At 36.2% G+C, this 25,390-nt stretch overlaps 3 protein-coding genes across 4 annotated transcripts; 2 read left to right on the top strand and 1 right to left on the bottom strand.

The window, feature by feature from the left end:
* Positions 1-12,405: 12,405 nt before the first annotated feature.
* On the bottom strand, positions 12,406-13,929 carry LOC133174861 (ATP-sensitive inward rectifier potassium channel 12-like). The gene has a single exon (XM_061309967.1). It carries the CDS (start codon positions 13,836-13,838, stop codon positions 12,609-12,611), a length of 1,230 nt encoding a protein of 409 aa, XP_061165951.1. The 5' UTR covers positions 13,839-13,929; the 3' UTR covers positions 12,406-12,608.
* Positions 13,930-17,143: 3,214 nt separating this feature from the next.
* On the top strand, positions 17,144-18,761 carry LOC133174864 (ATP-sensitive inward rectifier potassium channel 11-like). The gene has a single exon (XM_061309970.1). It carries the CDS (start codon positions 17,167-17,169, stop codon positions 18,229-18,231), a length of 1,065 nt encoding a protein of 354 aa, XP_061165954.1. The 5' UTR covers positions 17,144-17,166; the 3' UTR covers positions 18,232-18,761.
* Positions 18,762-20,187: 1,426 nt separating this feature from the next.
* LOC133174862 (inward rectifier potassium channel 2-like) lies at positions 20,188-25,274 on the top strand. 2 transcript variants are annotated; one of them, XM_061309968.1, is made up of 2 exons: positions 20,188-20,595; positions 23,900-25,274. In XM_061309968.1, exon 2 carries the CDS (start codon positions 23,919-23,921, stop codon positions 25,095-25,097), a length of 1,179 nt encoding a protein of 392 aa, XP_061165952.1. In that variant the 5' UTR covers positions 20,188-20,595; positions 23,900-23,918; the 3' UTR covers positions 25,098-25,274. The 2 variants fall into 2 exon arrangements, with proteins under 2 accessions (XP_061165952.1, XP_061165953.1); XM_061309969.1 differs by lacking the exon at positions 20,188-20,595 and adding an exon at positions 21,123-21,230.
* The last annotated feature ends 116 nt before the right edge of the window (positions 25,275-25,390 follow it).

Here is a 25,390-nt window from a genome sequence, read left to right as displayed (position 1 = left end):
GTCACATTTGGGTTGTAGGGGTGCCATTAAGTAGTGTTAAGGTTTGGGACCAAATTGTTAGCAATTTTCTCTTTGTCATCTTTGGACAACATTTAAAATAGCACTGCTATGGGTAAGTATTCTTATTTAGTATATCTTGTCAACTTTTTGAGGGATCTCCGGCTCTCTGGCCCTGGAAGGGACCAGTAGACTAAACCAAACTATTTTTTACATTGCATTGTGAGATGAAGTTAAAGAAAGACTACTACCTCCCTTACCTTTGAAGTTTAAAAACAACAAAGTTCAGGTTAGCTTACTGGCCCTTTTCCTTCAACAGGACACTTCCAAAACCTGGCAAGTGGTTTTCCTTAAGGTCCTTAACCTTTCACTAGTGTTACTTTGTTCTAGTAGCCAAAGATGCTTTCAAAAAGAATGCTTGAAATACGTACCCCACCCATGGCACCACTTGGTGGTACCACTACAGCAACATTCTGATAGCAGGAAATGATAGTCCTAGGGGCACTCTACATTGACCCAGTAATGATTTGAAGCACACTTCAAAGATAAAGTGTATATTAACTGACCTTTAACCCGTATATTAAAACACAAAGTGAAAAACAACAAAGTTCAGGTTAGCTAACTGGCCCCTTCTTTTCCCAGGGACACTTCCAAAACCTGGCAAGTGGTTCTCCCTAAGGTCCTTAACCTTTCACTAGTGTTACTTTGTTCTAGTAACCAAAGATGCTTTCAAAATGAATGCTTGAAATACGTACCCCACCCATGGCACCACTTGGTGGTACCACTACAGCAACATTCTGATAGCAGGAAATGATAGTCTTAGGGGCCCTCTACCTTGCCCCAGTAATGATTTGAAGCACACTTCAAAGATAAAGGGTATATTAACTGTCCCTTAACCCGTATATTAAAACACAAAGTGAAAAACAACAAAGTTCAGGTTAGCTTACTGGCCCTTTTTCTTCAACACGACCCTTCGAAAACCTGGCAAGTGGTTCTCCCTAAGGTCCTTAACCTTTCACTAGTGTTACTTTGTTCTAGTAGTCAAAGATGCATTCAAAATGAATGCTTGAAATACGTGCCCCACTCATGGCACCACTTGGTATCACCACTACGGCAACATTCTGATAGCAGGAAATGATAGTCCTAGGGGCCCTCTACAATGCTCCAGTAATGATTTGAAGCACACTTCAAAGATAAAGGGTATATTAACTGACCTTTAACCCGTATATTAAAACACAAAGTGAAAAACAACAAAGTTCAGGTTAGCTTACTGGCCCTTTTCTTTAACAGGACCCTTCGAAAACCTGGCAAGTGGTTCTCCCTAAGGTCCTTAACCTTTCACTAGTGTTACTTTGTTCTAGAAGTCAAAGATGCATTCAAAATGAATGCTTGAAATACGTGCCCCACTCATGGCACCACTTTGTGGTACCACTACAGCAACATTCTGATAGCAGGAAATGATAGTCCTAGGGGCCCTCTACCTTGTCCCAGTAATGATTTGAAGCACACTTCAAACTTAAGGGGGTATAATAGCTGACCTTTAACCCGTATATTAAAACACAAAGTGAAAAACAACAAAGTTCAGGTTAGCTTACTGGCCCTTTTTCTTCAACACGACCCTTCGAAAACCTGGCAAGTGGTTCTCCCTAAGGTCCTTAACCTTTCACTGGTGTTACTTTGTTCTGCTAGCCAAAGATGCTTTCAATATGAATGCTTGAAATACGTGCCCCACCCATGGCACCACTTGGTGGTACCACTACAGCAACATTCTGATAGCGGGAAATGATAGTCCAAGGGACCGTCTACCTTGCCCCAATAATGATTTGAAGCACACTTCAAAGATAAGAAGTATAATAGGTGACCTTTCACCTGCATATTAAAACACAAAGTGAAAAACAACAAATTTCAGGTTAGCTTACTGGCCCCTTCCTTTCCTAGGGACACTTCCAAAACCTGGCAAATGGTTCTCCCTAAGGTCCTTAACCTTTCACTAGTGTAACTTTGTTCTAGTAACCAAAGATGCTTTCAAAATGAATGCTTGAAATACGTCCCCCACCCATGGCACTACTTGGTGGTACCACTACAGCAACATTCTGATAGCGGGAAATGATAGTCCTAGGGGCCCTCTACCTTGCCCCAGTAATGATTTGAAGCACACTTCAAAGATAAGGGGTATAACATCTGACTTTTAATCCGTATATCAATAGACAATGTGAAAAACAACAAAGTTCAGGTTACCTAACTGGCCTTTTCTAGTCATTGGAACCTGTCAAAAAGTTGACAAAGGATACTCCCTAAGGCCCTTAACTTTTTTTCCAGTTTAGTGTTAGTTTGTTCTAGTGGTCAATGATGGTTGAAAAATGAAAGCATGAAAGATGTTTCCCAGCGTTGGCACCACTTGGTGGTGCCGTTACAGCCTCAAACCGATTGCGGGAAAGATAGTCCTAGAAATCTTCTATCTTGCACAGTAATGATTTAAAGCACACTTATAAGATAAGAGGTATAAAAGCTGCTTGAAATACGTAAGCCGCCCTTGGCACCACTTGGTGGTACCACTTCAGCCTAAATTTTATGGCCGTATATAATAGCCCTGTGGACCCTTTCACCTTGAGCCAGTAATTGTTCGAAGCACACTTCAAGGATCATAACTTAAAATAGATTAAATTACCTTCAAACCCTTATCAATGTAAATTTTAGGAGTAAGCAAATTTCAGGTTAGCCTCTTGGCACCATCATGTTCCTGAGACCCGTAAAAGAGCCTAAAAGGGATTCTCCCGGAAGTACTTAACCTATCCAATGCTGTTTTATTCTTAAGCGGTCAAAGATGGTGACATTTTCTTCTTTTTGTTTGTTTGTTTGTTTGTTGTGAAACCGTATAATTTTCCTTATGCAGGTGAGCTTAACTGCCTCCAAGTGTTTGAATTATTAATTAATAATTAAGTGTTGCATTAATTATTTAATTATTAATTATAAATTGTCGAAAATGAGGCATTAAACAGTATTGCGTCAGAGTACTCTCAGTCCTTTGATGAATTTCCTTAGTGGCTGCTAGCTTCTACGGGCTTTATGGCTGCTGTTATTGGCTGCTAGCTTCAGTCTAAGAAAAGCCTTGCAGAGTGACCTTCATCATTTCGATAAATGTAGGCAACCTTTTATAAATAACAATATTTATTTCCATTCATATGTCGACTCGATATATCCCAGTTAACTCCAAATAAAAATCACCACAGAGTATGCCAAATCTACTTCATGATTGGCATGTTCCGAGAAGGATAAATTCATTAACCAAGGCAGGGTTCTGACAAATAGGTTGATTGATTGATTGTATGTTGTTTAACGTCCCTCTCGAGAATTTTTCACTCATATGGAGACGCCACCATTGCCGATGGAGAGCTGCAAATTTTGTCCTATACTCGGCACTTACGGCCATTGAGCAGTGAGGGATCTTTTTCGTGCCAGCACCTACTGCGACACTGGACCTCGGTTTATACGGTCTCATCCGAAGGACCGGTCTGCACGTCCCACAGTGATATTCGAACCCGCGACGTAAGGATCAACTCCTTACTTCGCGACTCTAGAGCAGACGCTCTAACCACTGCGCCACGCGGGCGACGACAAATAGGTTGATCAAATAAGTTTATGGTACAGGGCTTTCAACTACGGAAGCCCGTTGAAGCCAGTTCAGAGAAAGAAATATTTTTTATTGCGTTTAAACGCAATAAGTATTGCATTGAAACGCAAAACATTGCGTTTAATCTCAATAATCATTGCGTAATTTTGCGATTAAACGCAATAATTTTGCGATTAAACGCAATAATCTTTGCGTTCAAAGGCAATAATCTTTGTGTTTAAAGGCAATCATTTGTATCAAACCTTGCAGAGTATAATGGACACACGCATACTTATATCTTTTATTTCTTTCTCTTTTTACTTATTAGGAAATTGTGTATTGTCTTGCTTTATAGAATCAGATTTCTCCGAGCAAACGCTCTCTGAAAGGATAAATCACTAATAAGAATTGATAGAGGAGAAAAAAAATTGTCGAGTTGTAAAAACAAAGGCAACCTAAGAACGAGACATGTCTTAAGCTTATTATTCTCTACGTTCTTTAAGAAGTTTTGGTCAGTTGCTCTGTTAAAAAAAACTGTCACCTACGTTGCGGTCACAAGTTTAATCCATGTATAAAGGGATTTGTGGAAAGGACTGAGGAAATGTTGGAATTACGTACAACATGATGAAGCATTTAGACTTAAATGTACATTCATAACCCTTCCTATGGTTGCATACAGTAAACACAAGAACATATGTGATGGATTTATATGAGATCAAAATCAAATGAAAACAGATTGATCGATGTGTACTACATGTATCAAATTGACAAGTGCTATTAATACAACATAAACATTCTCTATAAGTTGTGATATACGTAAGCAATTGATCAGAGACTTCATTAAGAGTTTTGGTTTCTAATACATTAAAGACATTCTGGTTGTTAGGATGCCATTGTTTTACTATAATTTTCAAAAACTGGAAAATTTTGCAAAAAGACACAGAACAAATCGGATCTTCTTAATGTACATGTATTCATAAGCTTTGACTAATTCATGTTTTATTTTGAAACTACAGTATCATTGTGTTTAAATGCAAATCAAATCATTATAAGGAAGGATTATTGCGTTTAAACGCAAAGATTATTGCGTTTGATCGCAAAAATTATTGCGTTTAATCGCAATACTATTGCGTTTAAACGCAATGCTATTGCGTTAAAACGCAAAAGTATTGCGTTTAATCGCAAAAATTAATGCGTTTAAACGCAAAAACTATTGCGTTTAAACGCAAAAATATATTTGCGATTAAACGCAAAAAGTATTGCGTTTAATCGCAAAAGTATTGCGTTTAAACGCAAAAGATTGCGTTTAATCGCAATATTTTGCGCTTAATCGCAAAGTGTTTTGCCTTTTAAACGCAATATACATTGCGATTAATCGCAATCTTTTGCGTTTAAACGCAATTATTTTTGCGATTAAACGCAATGTTTTGCATTTAAACGCAATAATTATTGCGTTTAAACGCAATAAAAAATATTTCTTTCTCTGAACTGGCCTCAACGGGCTTCCGTATTAAACTACCTCGTGTAAAATTGTGTTTCGCAAATCCTATGGTCGTTGTAATGACCCTGTTTGAAATACAATCTATCACTGGGTTTTATTTTGATTCGCTTGTTTCCCATTAATTGCCAGGCCATTGTTTTATAGCAATTTTGACGACGACTTTACCTTATCAAAACTGAAAGCTCATGACGGATTTGACAGGTCAAAAAGGATGTTTTTGTGTCTTTCTTAACACCTGATCCCAACTCTGGTGTTTCCAGATTTTTTTTTTCATTTGCCTTTTTAAGAGTTTGTATTGTGACGGGGGTCCTCCCTGTCACTGGCACTGATTAATAATTACGATTGTTTTTATTTACATAGTTTATTTACATATTTACAACACACGCAATATAATTATAGTAATACGCAAAGTTCACAATCATAAGATACATCCACTCTCATTGACTTCCGAACTCATTCTCTCCTCTTTTCTCGCATGTTCTCAGGGCATGCCCAATGCTCACTTTCATCTCTCAGAACTCTATCAAACATAATAAACAAACGACAACAGAACTGACACACTAACAAATTATAAATTCATGCTTGCTCAACTCTCTTTCTCTCTAACTAGCTAAAACGACACCCCTGGGAAACAAGGCTACAACGCCTGCGTCGTGCACCTGCAACCTTATCAGAGCTTCTAACTCTCTCATTTACTTACATTTAACCAACTTGGGGGATAGCTCTGTGACAGTATTCTTTAACGGATTAAAGAGATTAATCACTGTCCTTTATCATCAACTTTCTCATCAAGCGTACAGTATTTTGTTTCGTTGATTCATAGTAAAATTTGCATAATAAAGCCTAATTTTCTTGGACCAGTCTGATGTTGAATGTTTGTTGAATCTCGAGGTTTCGATTTCCGAAAACCTAGTTTTTGATACACAATGTCTGAATGTATTTCTTCTGTTTCTTCTGTAATTAACAAAACCAATTGATGTTAATCACCGGATATGTTAATCATGGGTTATTAAAATCACCATCAGTGCGTATTTATCTTTGTGGATTTGGTTTTTTATTCTTACACTTGATCCGAATGATTATAAATGAATGTTTTATGTTTGTTGAATTACAAGACACAAACATGAAGACTAAGTGACAAAAACAATAAACAACGCACATAGGATGCGAATACGTAATTGTATGACGCTATTTTTCGGCCTTCATTTAAAATATATTTACCTGACCAATTTAACGATTTTTCATCTGAGTGACAAAATGATGAGAATGACGAAAAAAAAACCCAGCAACAACCACATGCACTTTCAAGTTGAAAGAGAAAAGATGATAAAAGACTTGGCTTCAACGTATATTTAATTCCCATAAGCTTTCATTTTTGCATCAATATTAAGCATTGAATTTTTGTTTTTGGATGCCGTCGGTCCTATAACAGCACCTGGCGTTAGCGCGGTATGATAATTTGTCGGCATGGACTGATGCTGTTATAGGACCGACGACATCCAATAATAAGAATTCAATGCTAATATTTATATTCCCTATTTTTTTTCTCTTCATTAAAGTTAATTTCATTAATCTTTACAATGAATTTCAGAACTAGTGTGCTTAATGGACTAAGAGCCGTTGTGACTTGGAAAGTTATATGAAGCAAATGAATATTGAGATGGGAAAAAATAACAAATTAATTTTAAACGTGAAATATGAAGAAAACGAAGAGTATTCAAGCTCAAAGTCCATTAAAACAATACAAATCAGGAGGAGCAAACACGGACCTTCTAAACCATTAGAGTTGGGATCAGGTGCCATGGAGGAGTTAGCATCCCCTGCCGACCGGTCACACCCTCCTTGCGCCCCTGCCACAATCGGGAAAAACGGAAAAATCCGCAGACAATTCAGTGTAAAAATAATTGCCTAACGATTAGTATGAAAAACGTCAGTCAGTATTTGACTTAATGATAGAAGGTACATGTATTTGCTAACAAGGTCATTGTATCAACTATAGAACTTGCGAAATGATGACTTATATCCTTGTTTTATGAACTTGTTTGTCTCGTTTTAGAAATTGTTCATACATAGAGCATGCGTTTGCGTATCGAATCAACTGCGAAAATTATTACATATTTTACAATAGTTTAATAGGGTAGTTTTTAATTAAATTGACCCAAAAATATATAAAAATATTTTAGGTGTTGCTAGGTATTAAAAATGCATAGTTTCTACTTTGTATTCTTCCGAGAAATGGCAAGATTTAAGCGAGTGTTAAAGAATATTGAATGTTGTAAATTTCCAATGTATTTCATAAAGAAAGAACGAGGGCACCTTTGATTGGCATTCATCAGGAATCTGGGCACACTTGAAAAGTGAAAATTTCATTGATCTGTCACATGAAATTTTAGCATTCTTTTCATGTATCGGGTTCCTGTGAAATAGGAAAGGGAAATATTTTCCAGATATTGTATTTTGATTTGCTAAAAAAGAACTTGAAAATTGGCTAGATGAGTCATTTGGTATAAAATGTTACATTTTTAAACACGTTTTTCTAAAAATTTGCTATCTCTGGGTCATCTCTCCGTGATTTTGAAACGTAATTTGTGTGCATTTTATTTCAAAGAAGCTAATAAACATTTGTAAACAAGAGGCCCAAGGGCCTTAACGGTCACCTGAGTACAATACAACAATTTAGAGGATCCATAAAGTGATAAATGAAGCTTTGTTGCCCAAAGGCAAGAAAAATAGTATGATTAGCATCAGCAAAATAATTGGTCTAGTATCTATCTGCCCCCCCCCCCCCATTTATCACTATTCCCATGCAGACTATTAACAAAATGTCTATTATTTAACCCCATATTATTACTTCTCACAATGGCCTCTCTTGGCCTTTGAAGAACATTTAAAAAGATAAATTATTTTTGTCTCATTTTTATTCATCTTTTATTTCCAAGTCATTAAAACTATGAAAGTACTTTTTTAATAATACAATAAATTTTCTTGCATAATTCTTTTATTCTATTAAGCTTTCAAATACATTATTTACATTGATTAATTATCAAAGGTGAATGGCAAAGGGGAATAACTTTGCTGAGCAGAATACAAGTTAATAGAGCCCTGGCCAAGACCAGAACACTTGACTAAATGGTCCAGGTGTTCAAAATTCTGGTAAAAATACCCTTGCATATTAAAACTTTTACTCTGTTTGCCTTGAACATCCCCAGAAGCATAGAAGATTTTCAAAGAAATGCATTTTCAACATATTATTAAATAAATAAAGCTCCATCCTTACTCCAGAACATCTGACCCATTGGCCACGAACTCACAATTCTGGAAGAAGCACCCTTTCTCATCATAACTATACACTTGTTTCTTTACTTTATAACCAGTAGTAGAAAAAATATTTTGAAAAAAGAAATTATGCATTTTCACTATATAATCAATAGAGCCCCCCCCCCCCCCCTTCACCAGAACCCCTGACCCAGGGGCCATGAATTTCACAATTTTGGAAGAGGCATTCTTCCTTATCATAACCATGCACTTCCTTTGTTTGAAAAATACCCAGGAGCAGAGAAGATGATTTTGAAAGAATTCATGCCTTTTCCCTATATAATCAATAGAGCCCCGCCCTACACCAGAACCCCCGACCCAGGGGCCATGAAATTAATAATTTCTGAGGAAGCAACCATGCTCATCATAACTATGTACTTAGTTTATTTAATACCCAGGAGCAGAGAAAAAGATTTTCAAAGAATTAATGCATCTTCACCATATAATCAATAGAGCCCTGACCTAACACCAGAACCCCTGGCCCTGGGGCCATGAAATTCACAATTTTGGAAGAGGCACTCTTGCTCATCATAACTATGTACTTAGTTACTTTATTTAATACCCAGGAACAGAGAAGATGATTTTCAAGAATTAATGCATTTTCACTATATAATCAATAGAGCCCTGCCCTAACACCAGAACCCCTGACCTTGGGGCCATGAAATTCACAATTTTGGAAGAGGCACTCTTGCTCATCTTAAGTATGTACTTTGTTACTTTATTTAATACCCAGGAGCAGAGAAGAAGATTTTCAAAGAATTAATGCATCTTCACCATATAATCAATAGAGCCCCGCCCTAACACCAGAACCCCTGACCCTCGGGCCATGAATTTCACAATTTTGGAAGAGGCACTCTTGCTCTTCATAACTATGTACTTAGTTAGTTTATTTCATACCCAGGAGCAGAGAAGAAGATTTTCAAAGAATTAATACATATTCACTATATAATCCACAGAGATCCGCCCTAACACCAAAACCCCTGACCCTGGGGCCATGAATTTCATAATTTTGGAAGAGGCACTCTTGCTCTTCATAACTATGTACTTGATTAGTTTATTTAATACCCAGGAGCAGAGAAGAAGATTTTCAAAGAATTAATGCTTTTTCACTATATGATCTATATAGCCCCATCCTAGCACCAGAACCCCTGACCCTGGGGCCATGAATTTCACAATTTACAATCATGCCAACAGTTTGACTGCTTGATGTCCAGGAGTAAAGAAGAAGATTTTTAAAGATTGCATTATTTTTGGTGGTTTTAGACCCACCCCTCAGGCCCCAGGGGGGCAGGGACCATGAAATTCAAATTCTTATTGTTCCCCTTTACCCATAGATGCTATATGCAAAATTTGGTTGAAATTGGTTAAGCGGTTTCAGAGAAGAAGCTAAAAATGTTCAAATGTTAACACACGACGCACGACGCACACCGCACGCCGACGGACGAGAACGGATAGCAATAGGTCACCTGAGTGACTCAGGTGACCTAAAAATGGAGAGAAGACCTAGAGACGATAAAAAAAATGAACTTTTCCTAAAAAAAAAAAAATCCAATGTGTAAATGCGGTGCTTCATTATTGCTTTAAAAACCATAAAGGGTGTGTAGCGGTGATAGCTCAGTAGTAAGCGTAAAGAGAAAAAAAAAATGCGTTACCCGTCCACTGCAATAAAAATGAAATACTTTTGGTTCGATCCTCGCATAATATTTTTTTAGTACAAACAATCAATTCTTTTGTCAGTTTAATTTTATGTACTGATTTATTTACAGATAGATAAATTCTGGTTCTGTTGCACCGAAAGCGAAAGCAATTCTTCCAACCTACTGATATGTACATGTACTTGTAATTGCATTTAACTATATCCTACATGTATATGTGTTTACTATATTTATGTGAAGCGATACTAGGTCTTACATTTAGTAATTTAATATTAAGATGAGCGGACTGATATATATATTAAATTTGACGAAGTATTTCAACCTAAATGTAACATTTCTCCATGTGCGTAACTTTATAAAGTATGTCCAGCTGTGGTCAACCGACCAAATTGTAGACATTTAAACTATAAATGCTTCGTACGCCTTATACCAGCAGATCACACGCCAAACACGCTCATCTTCTTTCACTGAATGTGAGTATATAATTATGCATGAAAAATGTAAAGATAACCAACTGTGATCAATCTCATGAATCCTGCAAACAATATGAAACACATTCGACAAAAACACTGCAACCAACAGAGGTGAGATCAGGTGCTAGGAGAAGTTAACCCACCCCCCTTCAGTCGACGAGTCACACCCGCCTTAATCCCGACTGATACGTATTGATTAGGTAAACAGGGTAATCTGGAGTCAAAAGTAGTGTGTAAACCATTGAATCTATTAAATGAGAGTCAGTGCTTACATAAACTAGAGGTAATGTGAGCACTGAGCTTAAAAATGATACGCCTCGTCTCCCATATGATTAAAATGGCAAAGTCCATGTTTTGATATGGGATACCTGAAATAAGTGTCAGATCAAAAAGTAAAATAGGAGGTGCACAATGGCACTATGTAATAAAGATTCTGTGAAAGTATCATTAAATTTTGTTCGGCAGAGTTTCGGATATGAGATGGGTACACCTCAATATTATAGAAAGAATGGCAGTGTCTATGTTTTGCTATCGGAAATCTGAAATACCAGTCCAATCAAAAAGTAAAATAGGAGGTTCACAATGGGACTGTGTAACAAAGATTCTGTGAAAGTCTCCTTAAATTTCATTCAGTGATATAAGAGGAGTTGCGGGTAAGAGATGGGTACCCCAAAGCGTAACAGATGGACGGACGTACAGACAGACGGACATTCCCATCACTATACACCCCCCGGCCGCTTTTCAAGCTGCATTTAGATATTTTATGACTATTTTGATGTACAATAAGGGTTGCACGGGAAATTTTGATGAGTCAAAGTGTTTAGAAAATTTTCAAAAAGAGTAAAAATGTCATAATTGGTATAAATCTCCCATATTGATACATGTAATACCAAGGAAAAAATCTTAAGGCTAGATAAGTAGATATCGAATATTTTTGACATTTGCCTGAATCATGTTTATACTAGGTGTAAAATCTCATGAATGTATCAAGTTGCAGCAAACTTTTTTCCGTCTCATATCCCAGGTTTGAAGAGAATTATGAAAAGGGCACAGCATACCTCACCCCACGTGTATACTATGACGTCATACTAAAATAACACTAAATTTCCTGTCCCAAACGAACTAACCATTACTGCTGATTATTCATTAGAGTGTAGGAATATGCCTGGAACAGGACAGCCGTCTGTCAGAAATATGTCTCTACCAGTAATAACCGGTTTAAGCATTCCAAATGACGTCAAAATGAAGCAATATTGCAATTTTGGTGCATAATTCTCTTACTCCAGCTCTGGTATTTCATTCAGCAAATTTCATTTCACAACAAGAAGCCTAGTTCCTATTGGTCAGATGTCTGGCAATGTGACCACGTAGTAAGTAATCCACTCGGTGAATGACAGTTTCTCACCAAACCTTTCCTGATTAGCAGATAGTTAGCGACGGTTAAACATCAATGTGTCAGCATTACATAACATGGACAGGTAAACCCAGGTGTTGACATGTCAAAAGAACAAGCATTGATGACTAAATCTGACGACAAATTCCGTGTTGCTTAAGGTAATGCTGTACTACACCCTATCCCCGAAAGACTTAAAATTCATTCTAAACATTATTGAGTTATGTCTTCTTCTTCCTGGTCCATTGTATGAAAGATAATTCAGCATATATCGTGATAACATTGTTGATTGCAATGTTTCTATTGCATTTATACTGTTATCATAATATAAAGAACATAATTTATAACTATGTCCTAGACTGTTGGTCCTTGATGGAATACAAATTATATTCTATACATGTACATCCAGAGGAACCATCCAGCAAAGTTATCAACTTTAGAATTGTAGATTACAAAAAAAATCTTGATTTGAAATATTTTAATTCACTATATAAGATCAAAACTTTGTAAATTTATATAAAAATAATATGTATAACGCCATTTAATAGCAAAGTCACAGCACTACTACGACCAAACCCTCACATTTATAACAAATTTGTACAGACATGAAAGAAACAGATATACATAAAACTACATATAACGTCTTCATAAAACGTACAATTTATCAGTCATACATATTGAGCGACACTTTCCCGTACTTCGTACTATCATTAGAAATATCTGTGCTGCTATCAGAGTTTGTGGACAGGGCGTCATCCATATCTGCGATTCCCGACTCTCCCCCTAAAGAATGGTCCCCAGGAGAGGAGGAACGAACGTACTTGGCTCGGAAGAACTTCTTGCCAGGGCTGGGTGTCGTGGAGGGGAAGTTGATTGTCTCGTTGAACTGCTTGTAATCGAACTGGAATACTCCAGACGTAGTACAAACCGTAGACATCGGCTTGAATTTGTGCTGCCACAGAATTTCATGCGACAGATATGATGTCCGCGCCTGGAATGACATACCAGTACTTTCAATAACTCCCTGTAAAAATACCAAAAGCTCAAAATCTGCAGATTTGATTTCACCCTCGTCCAAGGCCCAGAAAGGACTGGCTGGCGTAATCTTGTGTTGTAGAACAACGGGCCACCTCAACGAAATTCTGCTGGAGTTCAATTCATTACAAAGATCCAGATCATGGCGAAAATGAGAAATGTATTCTCCGTCACTAGTAATTTTATCTTTCACACACACAGCACGTGCATGCATGTCAATCATATCAGACTTCTGTAAGTCACCCACACGTATGTACATATACTTGTCCTCTCCATCTTGACAAATACACACGCTTTTGCTGAAAAGAATTGTATTTCCCCTCTTCTTTGGTTTCTGAACTTTGGCAATAACGATACCTGTCAAGAGAGCTTGTAAAAGAGCTCCGAGAATAGACTGAACTGTGACCATGAACACGGCCGCGGGACAATGATCTGTGACGTAACGGGATCCGTATCCGATTGTCGTCTGCGTCTCCATGGAAAACAAAATCATAGAAATAAAGTCCGGTGTGTTTTCTACACAAAAAAGCCTGTCCTCCTCATAGCTTTTTTCTTCAAAGTCACCATTAGAATAAGCGATTAGAAAATACACTGTAGCAAATAAAACCCAGCTGAAAACAACAGACAGCGCGAACAGAGACAAAAACAATCTCCATTGTGTCTCTAGAAGTGTGGTGAAAATGTCGCTCATGAATCGAATGTTCTTTCCTCGAATTGTCCTTGATTCGATGTTACATGTCCCATTCTTTTCAATCAGCCTCGGTAGGGTCCGTGTTAAATTAACTTTTGTTGTTTTGGCAAATCGGACTTTGGCTCTAGGTTTCTCTGTGTCTATGTCCGTGGAGATTGTTTCTGGCATCTTATTTCACCACCGTGAAAGATTGACAGTCCGTTTTCTTGGGCCACTGTTCGTAAAAGAACAGACAGTCAGCTGATTCGTAGTTGGTTATGCAGGTAAGTGCACGATATACACAGAAAAATCAGCGCGTGTCACTCTAATACGGCAAATTACCTTTCATGTAAAATGTTGTTGGTCACGCTTTACTGCACATGTCGTGCTAGTAATTAAGTGGGTGGTGCTACAGCTCATTTACATAAAATGATGTGTCTTTTAGTAGAAAATGATGGATTTATCTCCATTTATTTTATTTTGTGACAATAAACATACCATCCAGTCGTGTTTCCGCCATTAAATACGCGAAAAAGTCTTGGCAAAAATATGCTTCAATTTTCATTAAAAAATCTAAACCAAGAGTTCAGATCTAAATCACTGATGTGGCACGGCAACTCAATTTAAAAATGCCAGAAATTATTTTAATTTTGAAAGAAGTCTGCTAATTACAAATCAGTTATTTTTAGAAATACTGAATAATTGCATGCGCAGGTGAAAATTAATGACCATATTTTCTTCAATATTGTATATAATTTGATTTCCAAATGAAACATGAAGGAGAGATAAAATTTTTAGTTAAAATTTTATGAAACTTAATCCTTCCACTTTATGTTTTTCGTCCAACATTGACCAAAAGAGGCACTCAAAAGTTTTTCTTTATTATTATTTTCTTAAGCAAAAGGAAATATGAATAATTTGTCTGTGGTTGAATAAGTGTACTTTCTCACCACACACTAATTGGTTTGCAAAGATGTATGCGAATTGTCTATCAATATAACCACGGATCATTTAGAAATGATCTATCTATTTTAATTTGTAAACAATATTGGTGCACATACACAAATTTTTTTTATATGATTGGAAAATTCCAGTAACATTAAAAAATTACAGAAATATATGAATTATGTTTGTTTTCAAAATAATTGCAAACTTAGACAGAAGTCATCCTGACATTTGGAGATATTTAATTATTAAAAAAAATTGTTAAAATTTAAAAAATTAAATTAAAAAATTTGTTAAAGCGCTCGATTTACATACAGTATGCAATCATTGGCGCTGTACATACAATAAAATACATACATATAATAAAAAAAACAATGCATATGTTAAAATATCAAATAAAGTCTAAATGATCACTGGTGGAAAATGGAAAAACAGGAAGTTACTGCCTTAGTCGCATTGGATCTCTTTGCTGCATTCGACACAGTCGACCATGCCATACTTAGCAACGTGTTAGAAACTACTTTCGGAGTATCTGAAGTGGCTCTTCATTGGTTTCAATCATACCTTTCGTTCAGGAAAGCATCAACGCGTCTAAATCACAGCCTAGATGTCTGGACTTCTCGGTACCGCAAGGCAGCATATGCGGACCTGTGTTATATACCGTGCACGCGAGTACGCTACAATATTACATCAAAAACTCGGGTGTGTCATTATTAGGTTAGATGTGTATACAGATCACATTCAGAATGCCAAATATTAAATTAATAAAGTTTTATGTTTTCAATATGTTATTCCTTTTATTTTCTAGCTTTTATTGGCGGCAAGTCTGACTTTAATACTTCCTTTGCTAGATCAAGTGTGAAGGAATGCCAGAGTCGTAAACTAGAACAAGGGTCAGGAACCTTATTCCAATGAGAACAGAATCTTCTTTATTTTTTGGGGGTTTTACCTGTCGTATAATGATAACAAATTTGGTTAAATTTATAAAGACGCATTGTCCATACGATTGCTTATTACGATTTACTACTCCTAATAAATTATGCATGTATTTTCCCCGTACTTTTCCATTATTAGCTCGTGATTATTAGGCATCTTGAAGGACACAGGATTATCAAGAAATTCATAAAAGACAATTACATGTTATTCCGTTTCTTCAATACATCTTTACACTGAAAAAATATAATCTGGAATCACATGAAACTCCTTGAAAAAAAGCAGACAAATCCTAAATTTTCAAACAAAGCTTGAAAATACTCATCGTTTTATATTCCTACTAAAAATTGCCATTCAAAATTGAAGTATAAATTTAGTAAATATATTTCAAAATATAAACTAGTGCTTTAAGAAAACATTTAAGTTAATCTTTATAAATGATACAGTTTAAATATTTTTTAAAAAAACTTACAATTTACGCCAATTAACACATGGAATTAATTTGATTTATTAAAAAAGTGTCATTTTATTTACTCATGGTACGAGCAATATTTCTATAAAGAAAATTGGATAGCTGCTACAGTCAAACAAAGATTAAAAGATCTATACATTCAAAAGTGGAATAGTGAAGTTCAAAAATCTTCAAAAAGTTTGAATTATAGAATTTTTAAAACCAATTTTGAGTTGCCAAAAATATTTAACGCTGTTATCATATAAATTAAAAAAAACTTTTGTTAAATTTAGAACCACAAACCATCACCTTCCAATTGAAACAGGTAGATGGAGTGGTATTCAAAGAAGTGAAAAATTTTGTAGCTTATGCGACAGTAAACAGATAGAAGATGAATATTATTATATTTTAGAATGTATTGCTTTAAACCAGTTGAGGAAAGATTTTTTGAACCAAAAATTTTGTTCAAACCCAAATACGATGAAGTTTTGTGAAGTCATGTGCCAAAAAGATGTTGAATCTTTGGAAAAAAATTATATACATTTATTACTAAAATTAATAGTATTGTCTGTTCTCCTTAGCTAGCTCAATTAATCTCACCTTTTGCCTGACCCACTATATTATATGTATATATGTTTTTATACGTTTATGTACCTCATGTACCATTTACATGGTTTTTGAGTGAATAAATTGAATAGAAAATATGTAATCTCTAACACTGGCACAAAGTTATTACGGATAATGAATAGTTGCTTACTGTATTTGATTCAAATTTTTCTCTTATACAGTGACATTAACCGAATTATTATACTTAATTCTCTAATGCAGTATGGCATGCCATTTGACATTCACCATAATATTCTGTTTCAAGAAGACTAAATTAAACCCTTAGGTTATGATAATGAGAGGCAGGTCGCTCTTCATTCAATTAAAAATAACTGGAACAAAATTTCAACATTTCTTCTTAGCAAACATTCATTTACAATTCATGTTTTTACATTTTGACTTGCATGAGGTTAATACAACCTGTAGATGACGAGAAAAGTTGCTTAAAACGCGCGACAAGAGACGCACTCAGGTGGCAAGGTAAAGTGAATGATGTCATAGAAGGAGTATAAATATACACAAGAAGAATTTCCCTCTAGTCACAATCTTGTCAGTCAGTACGACCCACACAACACACCGGTAATGAAAACATTAAAAACTAGAATGGACAGTTGTGTCCGGTCTCGCACGGACTCTAAGTCGGACATGGGGGACGACAAGTGGCGACTGGTCAGCAAACATGGGAACTACCGTGTCCGACTAGAAAATGTGGACACAGGCATTCTCAAAAACTATATCAGAGACGCCTTCACAACGTTACTGGATGCAAAATGGAGGTGGATTTTATTGATATTTGTGATGGGGTTTATACTGACCTGGACGGTATTCGCTTGTTTTTATCTTCTGTTTAGTTACATTAATGGGGATACTGTAGACTCGTATGACCACGATCCTTGTATCACAAACGTGTATGATTTTACCACGGCATTTCTGTTTTCGGTGGAGACCCAGCATACAATCGGGTATGGTTCTCGAGCCTCAACCCCACATTGCCCTCATGTCGTGTTCTTGGTATTTCTTCAGTTTATTATCGGGATCGGAGTACAGTGTTTGACAGCTGCTCTCGTTTTCACAAAGCTTCAGAGGTCGAAAAAGCGTGGGGATGCTATCATCTTCAGTCAGCAGGCCTGTATTGGGATTGTTGACGGTAAATGGCAGCTTATGGTTCGAGTAGGTGACTTCCGGCGCTCCCATCTTGTGGACGTGATAGGTAAAGGTAAACTGATCAAAAGGACCCCTATTCCCAACACTAATCAAGAATTTCTAGACCAGGTCCCTATCGACTTCAAATCAGAAGGTGGTGGAGATGTACTTACTCTGTTATGGCCAGCAGTTATGTATCACACTATAGACGAGAATAGTCCATTATGGCCGCCAGAAAATCTCCATCAGTTTGGAGACTTCTCAGAGTTGGTTGTGACGATAGAGGGCGTGATAGAATCTACCAGTAGGGCGATCCAAGTTCGAACCTCCTACCTTACGGATGAAATCGTTATGGGATGTAAATTTCTGAGTATTAATCCTGGTATAGATGATGATGGGAAATATCATTGCAGTTATTTCGACATCAGTACTGTATGTCCTATAATGCAGAACACCCCGCGAGGGAGGCGGAGGTTTGAGTACATCAATGAGCAATACATGTGACAGAATAATTATATTTGTTAATCAGCAAAGAAGTCCCAGTACACAACCCGATGTGCAGTTAGATCGGCGATGTAGGATTAACGTTTATTACATTATCTTGCGGCCATGATTTGACATGTTCAGTGCTTATAAGGGAGTTCACACACCGAGTTGACAGATTATTGAAGGATACCTGAAACTTCTCTGTCAAAAATGCATTTTTGTGTGTTTTTCTTTAGCCAGACGGAAATTGGACTTTTGATTGGACTTGAAGTATTACCTTAGAATAAGGTTTAGTGATGTATCGAGCTAGCAGTGCGAGATGTACGTCCAATCATCGTGTAGTATTCCTGTCACTACAAAGCAGTGATTGTCACATGAAACATCTCCTTGTTAGTCAAGTTTTACTGTGTTTTATTTATGCAATATTTCTTCCATATTATCACTTCATTCTTGTTACTTGTTTTATTTTTGTGAAAACTTTTAGAGAGTGGTTATGAAATGTTATAGAATTTAATAAATAAATTTATTATAGTAAAAAAAAAGTACAAGTGAGAAAATGCTTATTGATTTAATTATAATATTAAGATGTTCGTAACTACAATGTCCCAAAGAGTCCATATATCATTTCTGTATATCTGTCGTGAAAATATCACTGCTCCGTCATTGAATTGAATTAATTTGGGCCAAGTAATAATTTGAAGCCGCCTTTAAAGTAGATACTTGATAGATTAAGTGAAAAAAACATTAATAAAAATTAAAAAAAAATGGATAAATGGTAACAAGTGCGAGAAATATATTTTAGCCTCATGCTTTAGATGGTAAAAAGAAATATTTTAAATCATTATATTCAGTTTCTAGTGTAAAACTTGTCCAATGATATGATAAACTGGCGTCGTTGCCTGTTCTCTGTTTGGAACTTGATAATTTTTTAGGACTCCTGTCGTTTTCTGAAAAAAAAAAAAGATCTCTGACATATTTCTCATCAGGCCAATATATTTAGAACACAAGCCTCTATTGTTAGTTAAGGTATATGGTATAAGGAAATATATTTTGTTATTAAGAGGCTTCTTTTTCCATTAATTTTAATGACAAAGACACTAACTTAAAGAGTCCTGAGGAACTGCACTAACTTATAGCGTCTTAACGAACTTTCCTTAATTGATTATGGACAGTGGTGTAGCTGTATATAATTAAAGCTGTAACTGATTGTGTGATTATCCAAACCAACACGATAAATGTCAGACTATTACCTAAGAATTTATCAAGGGGAATAACTCTGGTATTCCTCCTTGAAATTAATCGGAATCTTTCGATTTTTCCCCCGACATAGAGTGTTCCAGTTCAGAGAAAAATGTGAAATAAAGATAGAAGCATTATGCAATTGTTTTTATTTAAAAAGAATCAAGTAGTTATGACACTGCATTCGATGACAACGTGGTCGTGGTGGAGTTTATTTTCAAATCCCAATGTATCGCACCCTTTTCATAAAACTTGTAATTTCTTAATTAATTGTATAAATTATACTCAATGAAGGATGGCCTTTATTACAAATATGCCCATCAAAATCAAGTCTTTTATATTAATTGTATAAAATAAAGAGAATTCAATTAAATGACGACTGCGTCAAGGAAAAGTGTATTATGAATAATGGAATATTATAAATTCTTTAACATATATGTTCAGTGAATGTCACGTGTGTAATAAATCATTAAAAATGGGGAGAAGATTAAAATAATGTTGTCTACTCAGTTCAGGAGAAGATATCTGTACATTTGGTGATAATTTGCCAGCTTTCACAACAACTCCTTCAAGTTTCGATAGCTCCTTATGTTGTTCAATTAGGCTGGCTAACTAGAAGGGAAATTGGCAAATTGATAGAAGGTCTATCTCCTTGAATCTTACAAATTTGATAAGAGAGTTTGCCTGAATACTCCATTCGGGCGGCCAATAACGCGGACAATATCCCTCGTCTACAAGGGAATTGTCTCGTGGAGGACATTATGAGTTTGCAGTGTTAAAACGTCTTCATACGCGTGCAGTTTTTACGTTCTTTAAGGAAATGTTTGGGGGGTACCATCGCCTGTGTTAACCAAAGCTCGGATAAAGACAAGACCACGGAATTAAATAATTAGAAACAACAAATTACCAGAAAACTGGAGGAAACAAAAAACAAAATTACTGTGCGACATACATATCAAAAGTGTATAGCTATTTTGCACGACACAATGGATTGTTGGCCTCGCACGTTCAAAGGGCGATGACTCCCGAGGGAAATTTATTCCGTAATAAAAAGGTGCGATGAAAGCGGATGAGGGTCATGTATATTTGTCATGTAAATACCACTGACCCGTATATACACAGCTCAGGATTACACCCGTCCGGGTAAGTAGTGTAAAAATTAACGAGAGCTATAGCTTTCTCTTCAGTTGAACTCTTGAATTCGTAATTTTTGATATTAAACTTTAACCATAAACGTTACTTTTTCTTATGGATTTCCAGATCATTGTTTCCTTTAGCAGAAAATAAAAATTGATGACGATAAAACGGTCACGGGTGTCTCAAAGGGATCCCGAGGCCCTAAAATTAAATAGAGACTAGCCATACATATGTACACTGTATTTACTATACATTAGATGCATATTTAATTGATATGAAACAGAAACGGAAGGGTAAACAACGATAATCATTGTCCATGAAGCTCTGGAGGATATTTAAAATTCTGAAATTTCACCTGAACAAGTCTGTCGGTATAAATCAGATTTAAATCAATTCTTTGTTTACAAAAGTATATCGACCTCGACACAAAACATGGATGTTTATAGTCGGTGTACAGGACAAGTTTACTGTCTATCACCTGTAGCGTTTCGTCACAATCGCTCATCGTTAGGAGGAAATTGTCTTCTATTTTCTATACGCCGTCAGTTATAACTGTATCCATAAAAGCGGACAATGGCTTAACAGGGAAGTAGCTAGCACCCCTGGCTTCTACAGGTAACCGTCAATAAACAACAACACAGGTGAGCCCGACATTGAACAGTAGATTATATATCAAGGATCTATAGGTTGTAATAAACTTTTTTGTGATATGAAATAATCGCTGCACTGCATGATCCTTTAATGATTTATCGGCAAACGAACATTGTTCATCTCCTTGCATGAATATCGAACAAACTGAGAACTGTTAACCTGGGTAATTAATAAACATATACGTATTAAAGCAGCATTGATATCGCATGAATTCTCATCCGTAACATCGCTATACCATTACTGACTGCTTTGTTTTCTAATATCTTAAACAATTCAAAATATTTTTGACATGATCCCAGATTTATTTAATGAATTTAGGATTACAAAAGCACGACATTGTTTGCCTCGCCATTTGATAGATGCCATTTCTGGTGAGTTTCGCCTGCAAATACAGCACAGAGGAATTCTTAGATTTGAGATTTAGTATAAATACTTTTACAGGATTTGTAAACAAACGTTTACCCTTATCAATCAATACAGATGTTAACGCCAATTGATTTCCTCTGATGCTTAGAATAGACACCACAAAATCGTCCGATTTGTTGAGCAAGTCTTTTGAAGTATCGAAGACAATTAGAACACGAGAGATGGGATAAAGATAAAATCTACAAATCAAAGATTTCTTGTTTTATATTCCTTTGCTAGATTTAAAACTTCTCTAAAGGCACCTGTCATGTACCTGCGTATGTTTCCCTTCGAAGATTTTTCAGTCTTATTGAAACTCCACTACTTGGCGGTGGGGCGGGGGTGCTAATTTAGGCCAGTACTCATCACTTCCGGCCTTTAAGCACTGAGGTATCTTTTTCGTGCCAACACCCACTGCGACAAGGGACCTCGGTTTATACGGTCTCATTCGAAGGACAAGTCTCCAAGTTCGAACCTGCGACGTAAGGATCATCTCCTCACTACATGGATTATTTTTATTTAGGGTAGAAGACATATACAAGCTAAAAAAAGAATTGTTATCGTAATGATTAGGTAGTGATTTTTAGTATAACTCTTTTTGTATTCTTCAAGATCGTGTCGGAGCGGATCCTCTCCGATTTGCTACAATGCAACTATACGGAACGTATTCTTACTATGGCAAGGGCTTGTCCCAAGCCCTGGATTATTCAAACTAATAAGTTCTTAAATCAAATGTAAGAAAGTAAAATGCTAAAATCAAAAATGACTTTTAACTGGAATGTGTTTAGCAGGGTCTCAATCAGCTTGATTCGCATTTTAAAAAAAAATGAAATGAAATATGAAGATAAGAAGCAGTAATCAATCTCAAAGTCAAATTAAATAGTACAAACTGGGAGCAGCGCAAACATTAAATAGTACAAACTGGGAGCAGCGCAAACATTAAATAGTACAAACTGGGAGCAGCGCAAACATTAAATAGTACAAACTGGGAGCAGCGCAAACTTTAAATAGTACAAACTGGGAGCAGCGCAAACTTTAAATAGTACAAACTGGGAGCAGCGCAAACACGGGCATATTAAAACATCAGTGTTGGGATCAGGTGCCATAGTGGAGGAAGAATCACCTGTCGACCGGACACACCCACAATGAGTCGCTTGTCATGATCGGGAAAACCGAGAAGCACAGTTCTGTAGTCACTAGGAAAATAACGACCTTCGAATTTGTATGAAGAACGTCTGTCAGATTGTAGTTGCAAACAAAGTCATTGTGTCGATCATAGAATCTGCAAAATATTCACTTTAAACTACATGTATATTGATACCCCGTATCATTAATTTTTGGCCAGTAGCTTGCCTCGTTTTAGAAATTGTTCGCAAGTAGAACATTCCTTTACGTATCGAATCAACTGGGAGACATAATTATACAGGTGATAACGGTATATTGCTACATAAATAAGGAAAGTGGGCGGTAAATAAGTTTAGTTAAGTATACTGGAATGTAATGAGATTTTTTTGAGTCATTTTTTAAATGTTTTTCTTTAATCAGGGAATTAGATATAACACCAAGACAGTCACTGAATCTTTTGTCAAAGAAATTATGTTTACAGACGATTTAGAAATCTAGACATTTCTGTAAATGGTACAATTCCTCGTTTCTTTGTTCATAATTATGTGAAATAGTTTATGCTATCGATAATGTAACAATAACGAGATACATCTATGTTTATGCTAGGCTATATTTGTTTTAATCCGTATATTTATTAGAAATTTGAATAAAAAAAGATTCATTTGAAAAAAAAGCTTAATGAACAAAGGTGGGTGTATTATAATGAAGGATACGTGTACTCTTGCCAAGAGACAATATGGCTAAATGCGGTTTTTTTGTTGTTTTTTTTTTACCAACGAATGTCAAATGTCAAACAAATGCTCATTCGTCTCTAGGTTGCATATTTACGACAATTAACTCTAAAAATTTCAGATATCGATTCTAAAGAGCTGTATTAGACCGTCACAACAAGTTAAACATGCTACATAAAAAGTATTGCCATCCTTTAGTTTGGAGTTTCTGAATGGGTTCATATTTGATGATTTAAAAAAGCCCGCAGTTTGGAATTACTTGTTTAACATTTAAAGGTTAAATCTTAAACTGATCTTTAACTATTATAATTATAGATAAATTTAACTTAAGATTCCAACATATCTTCAAATCGTTAGAGTCTATGGACTTCTTATTTATTATTATTATTATTTTTCAGTTCATAGGAATAGTTTAAAATGGCGACAGTTGAGGAAAATCGGCCTTTCAGACATCGACCTCGATTAGTTTCCAAAAATTCTACATATAATATAAAGACTGTCGGAATTCGTGGTAAGGGAAAACATCTCATGAATGACTTCTTCACCACAATGGTGGATACTAAGTGGAGATGGAATATGTTAATTTTCGTTAGTGGATTTGTGATCACGTGGTTATTTTTTGCACTGTTTTACTGGCTAGTTTCCAAACTCCATGGTGATATAAGTGACGTGAAAGCAACAGACAAAACGCCTTGTTTTGAGAATGTTGACTCTTTTACGACAGCTTATCTCTTTTCTATTGAAACACAGACAACCATAGGTTACGGTTTCCGATATGTTACAGAGGAATGCCCCTACGCCGTAATAGGCGTGTTACTACAGAACATTATAGGCGCCGGCTTGCAGGCTGCTCTCGCAGGACTTGTAGTGGCTAAAGTGCGGCGAGGTAAAAAGAGGTCAGGTACCTTGATGTTTAGTTCTGTTGCCTGCATCGTAGAAGAGGATGGGATATATAAACTAGTCATCCGAATTGGCGACATGCGTCGTTCTCACATCATAGGTGCGCATGTGCGTGGGCATCTCTTCAAGACGATGCGATCGACGGACGGAGGTAGTCATCCTGTTAAGTGTTTTCCGATGGAATTCAATGGAGAAGACGGAAGTCCGCAGCTTTTCATGGCGTGGCCTACACAACTTGTCCATACCATTGACAATACGTCACCATTCTGGAAAATTTCTCGGGAGGATTTGCAGAGGGAGGACTTTGAGTTAGTTGTGATACTGGACGGAATAGTGTCCACTACCAGTAACAATCTACAAACACAGACCTCATACATGGCCTGGGATATTTTATGGGGACATCGTTTCAATACTATGGCAAAAAAATACAACGATCGTGATTCTCTTGTTGTTGACTTCGCGAATTTCAATCGAACACATCCGGTTTCTATGTCTGACTGCAGTGCTTACCAGGTTGACGCCTTCCGGAAGTTGGGTTACAGTATTATCCGTGGAGATCCGGAAAACAATAATCCGTCATATTTTGAAATTAAGAAAAATGTGCACCATGTTGAGAAAATGTCACCGGGGCGCATACTCCATTACCGACATAATAAGGCTTCTCTTAGCTCTTCGAACGATAGAGTACACATCTGAAATTCTGAATAGTGAGAGAGTACATAACTGAATAGTTTTGATGCACTCAAATTGTGATCTTTTTTACAATAACAGTTTGATTTCTTCATTATAATTACGATACAGTAAAATCGAATATTTTAGTGAAAACTGTTGACTGAAATTCTTTGCTAAACTATATAAATCTAATGCAATGTTTTGAATTCTTTTTATCAAAATGAGGTAAAGTTGGAGAAAAATCGAAGTCTAAACCTCACGTCAAACAATAAACTTAAGTTTTCATATGTTTTTTTTTAAAATTACATTTAGTTACA

The sequence above is a fragment of the Saccostrea echinata genome, unplaced genomic scaffold (assembly GCF_033153115.1).
Source record: "Saccostrea echinata isolate AGI-Se365-2 ecotype Australia unplaced genomic scaffold, CSIRO_AGI_Sech_v1 ptg000060l, whole genome shotgun sequence".
Taxonomy (NCBI): Eukaryota; Metazoa; Mollusca; class Bivalvia; order Ostreida; family Ostreidae; genus Saccostrea; species Saccostrea echinata.
This window is presented reverse-complemented; position numbering and strand designations above follow the sequence as displayed.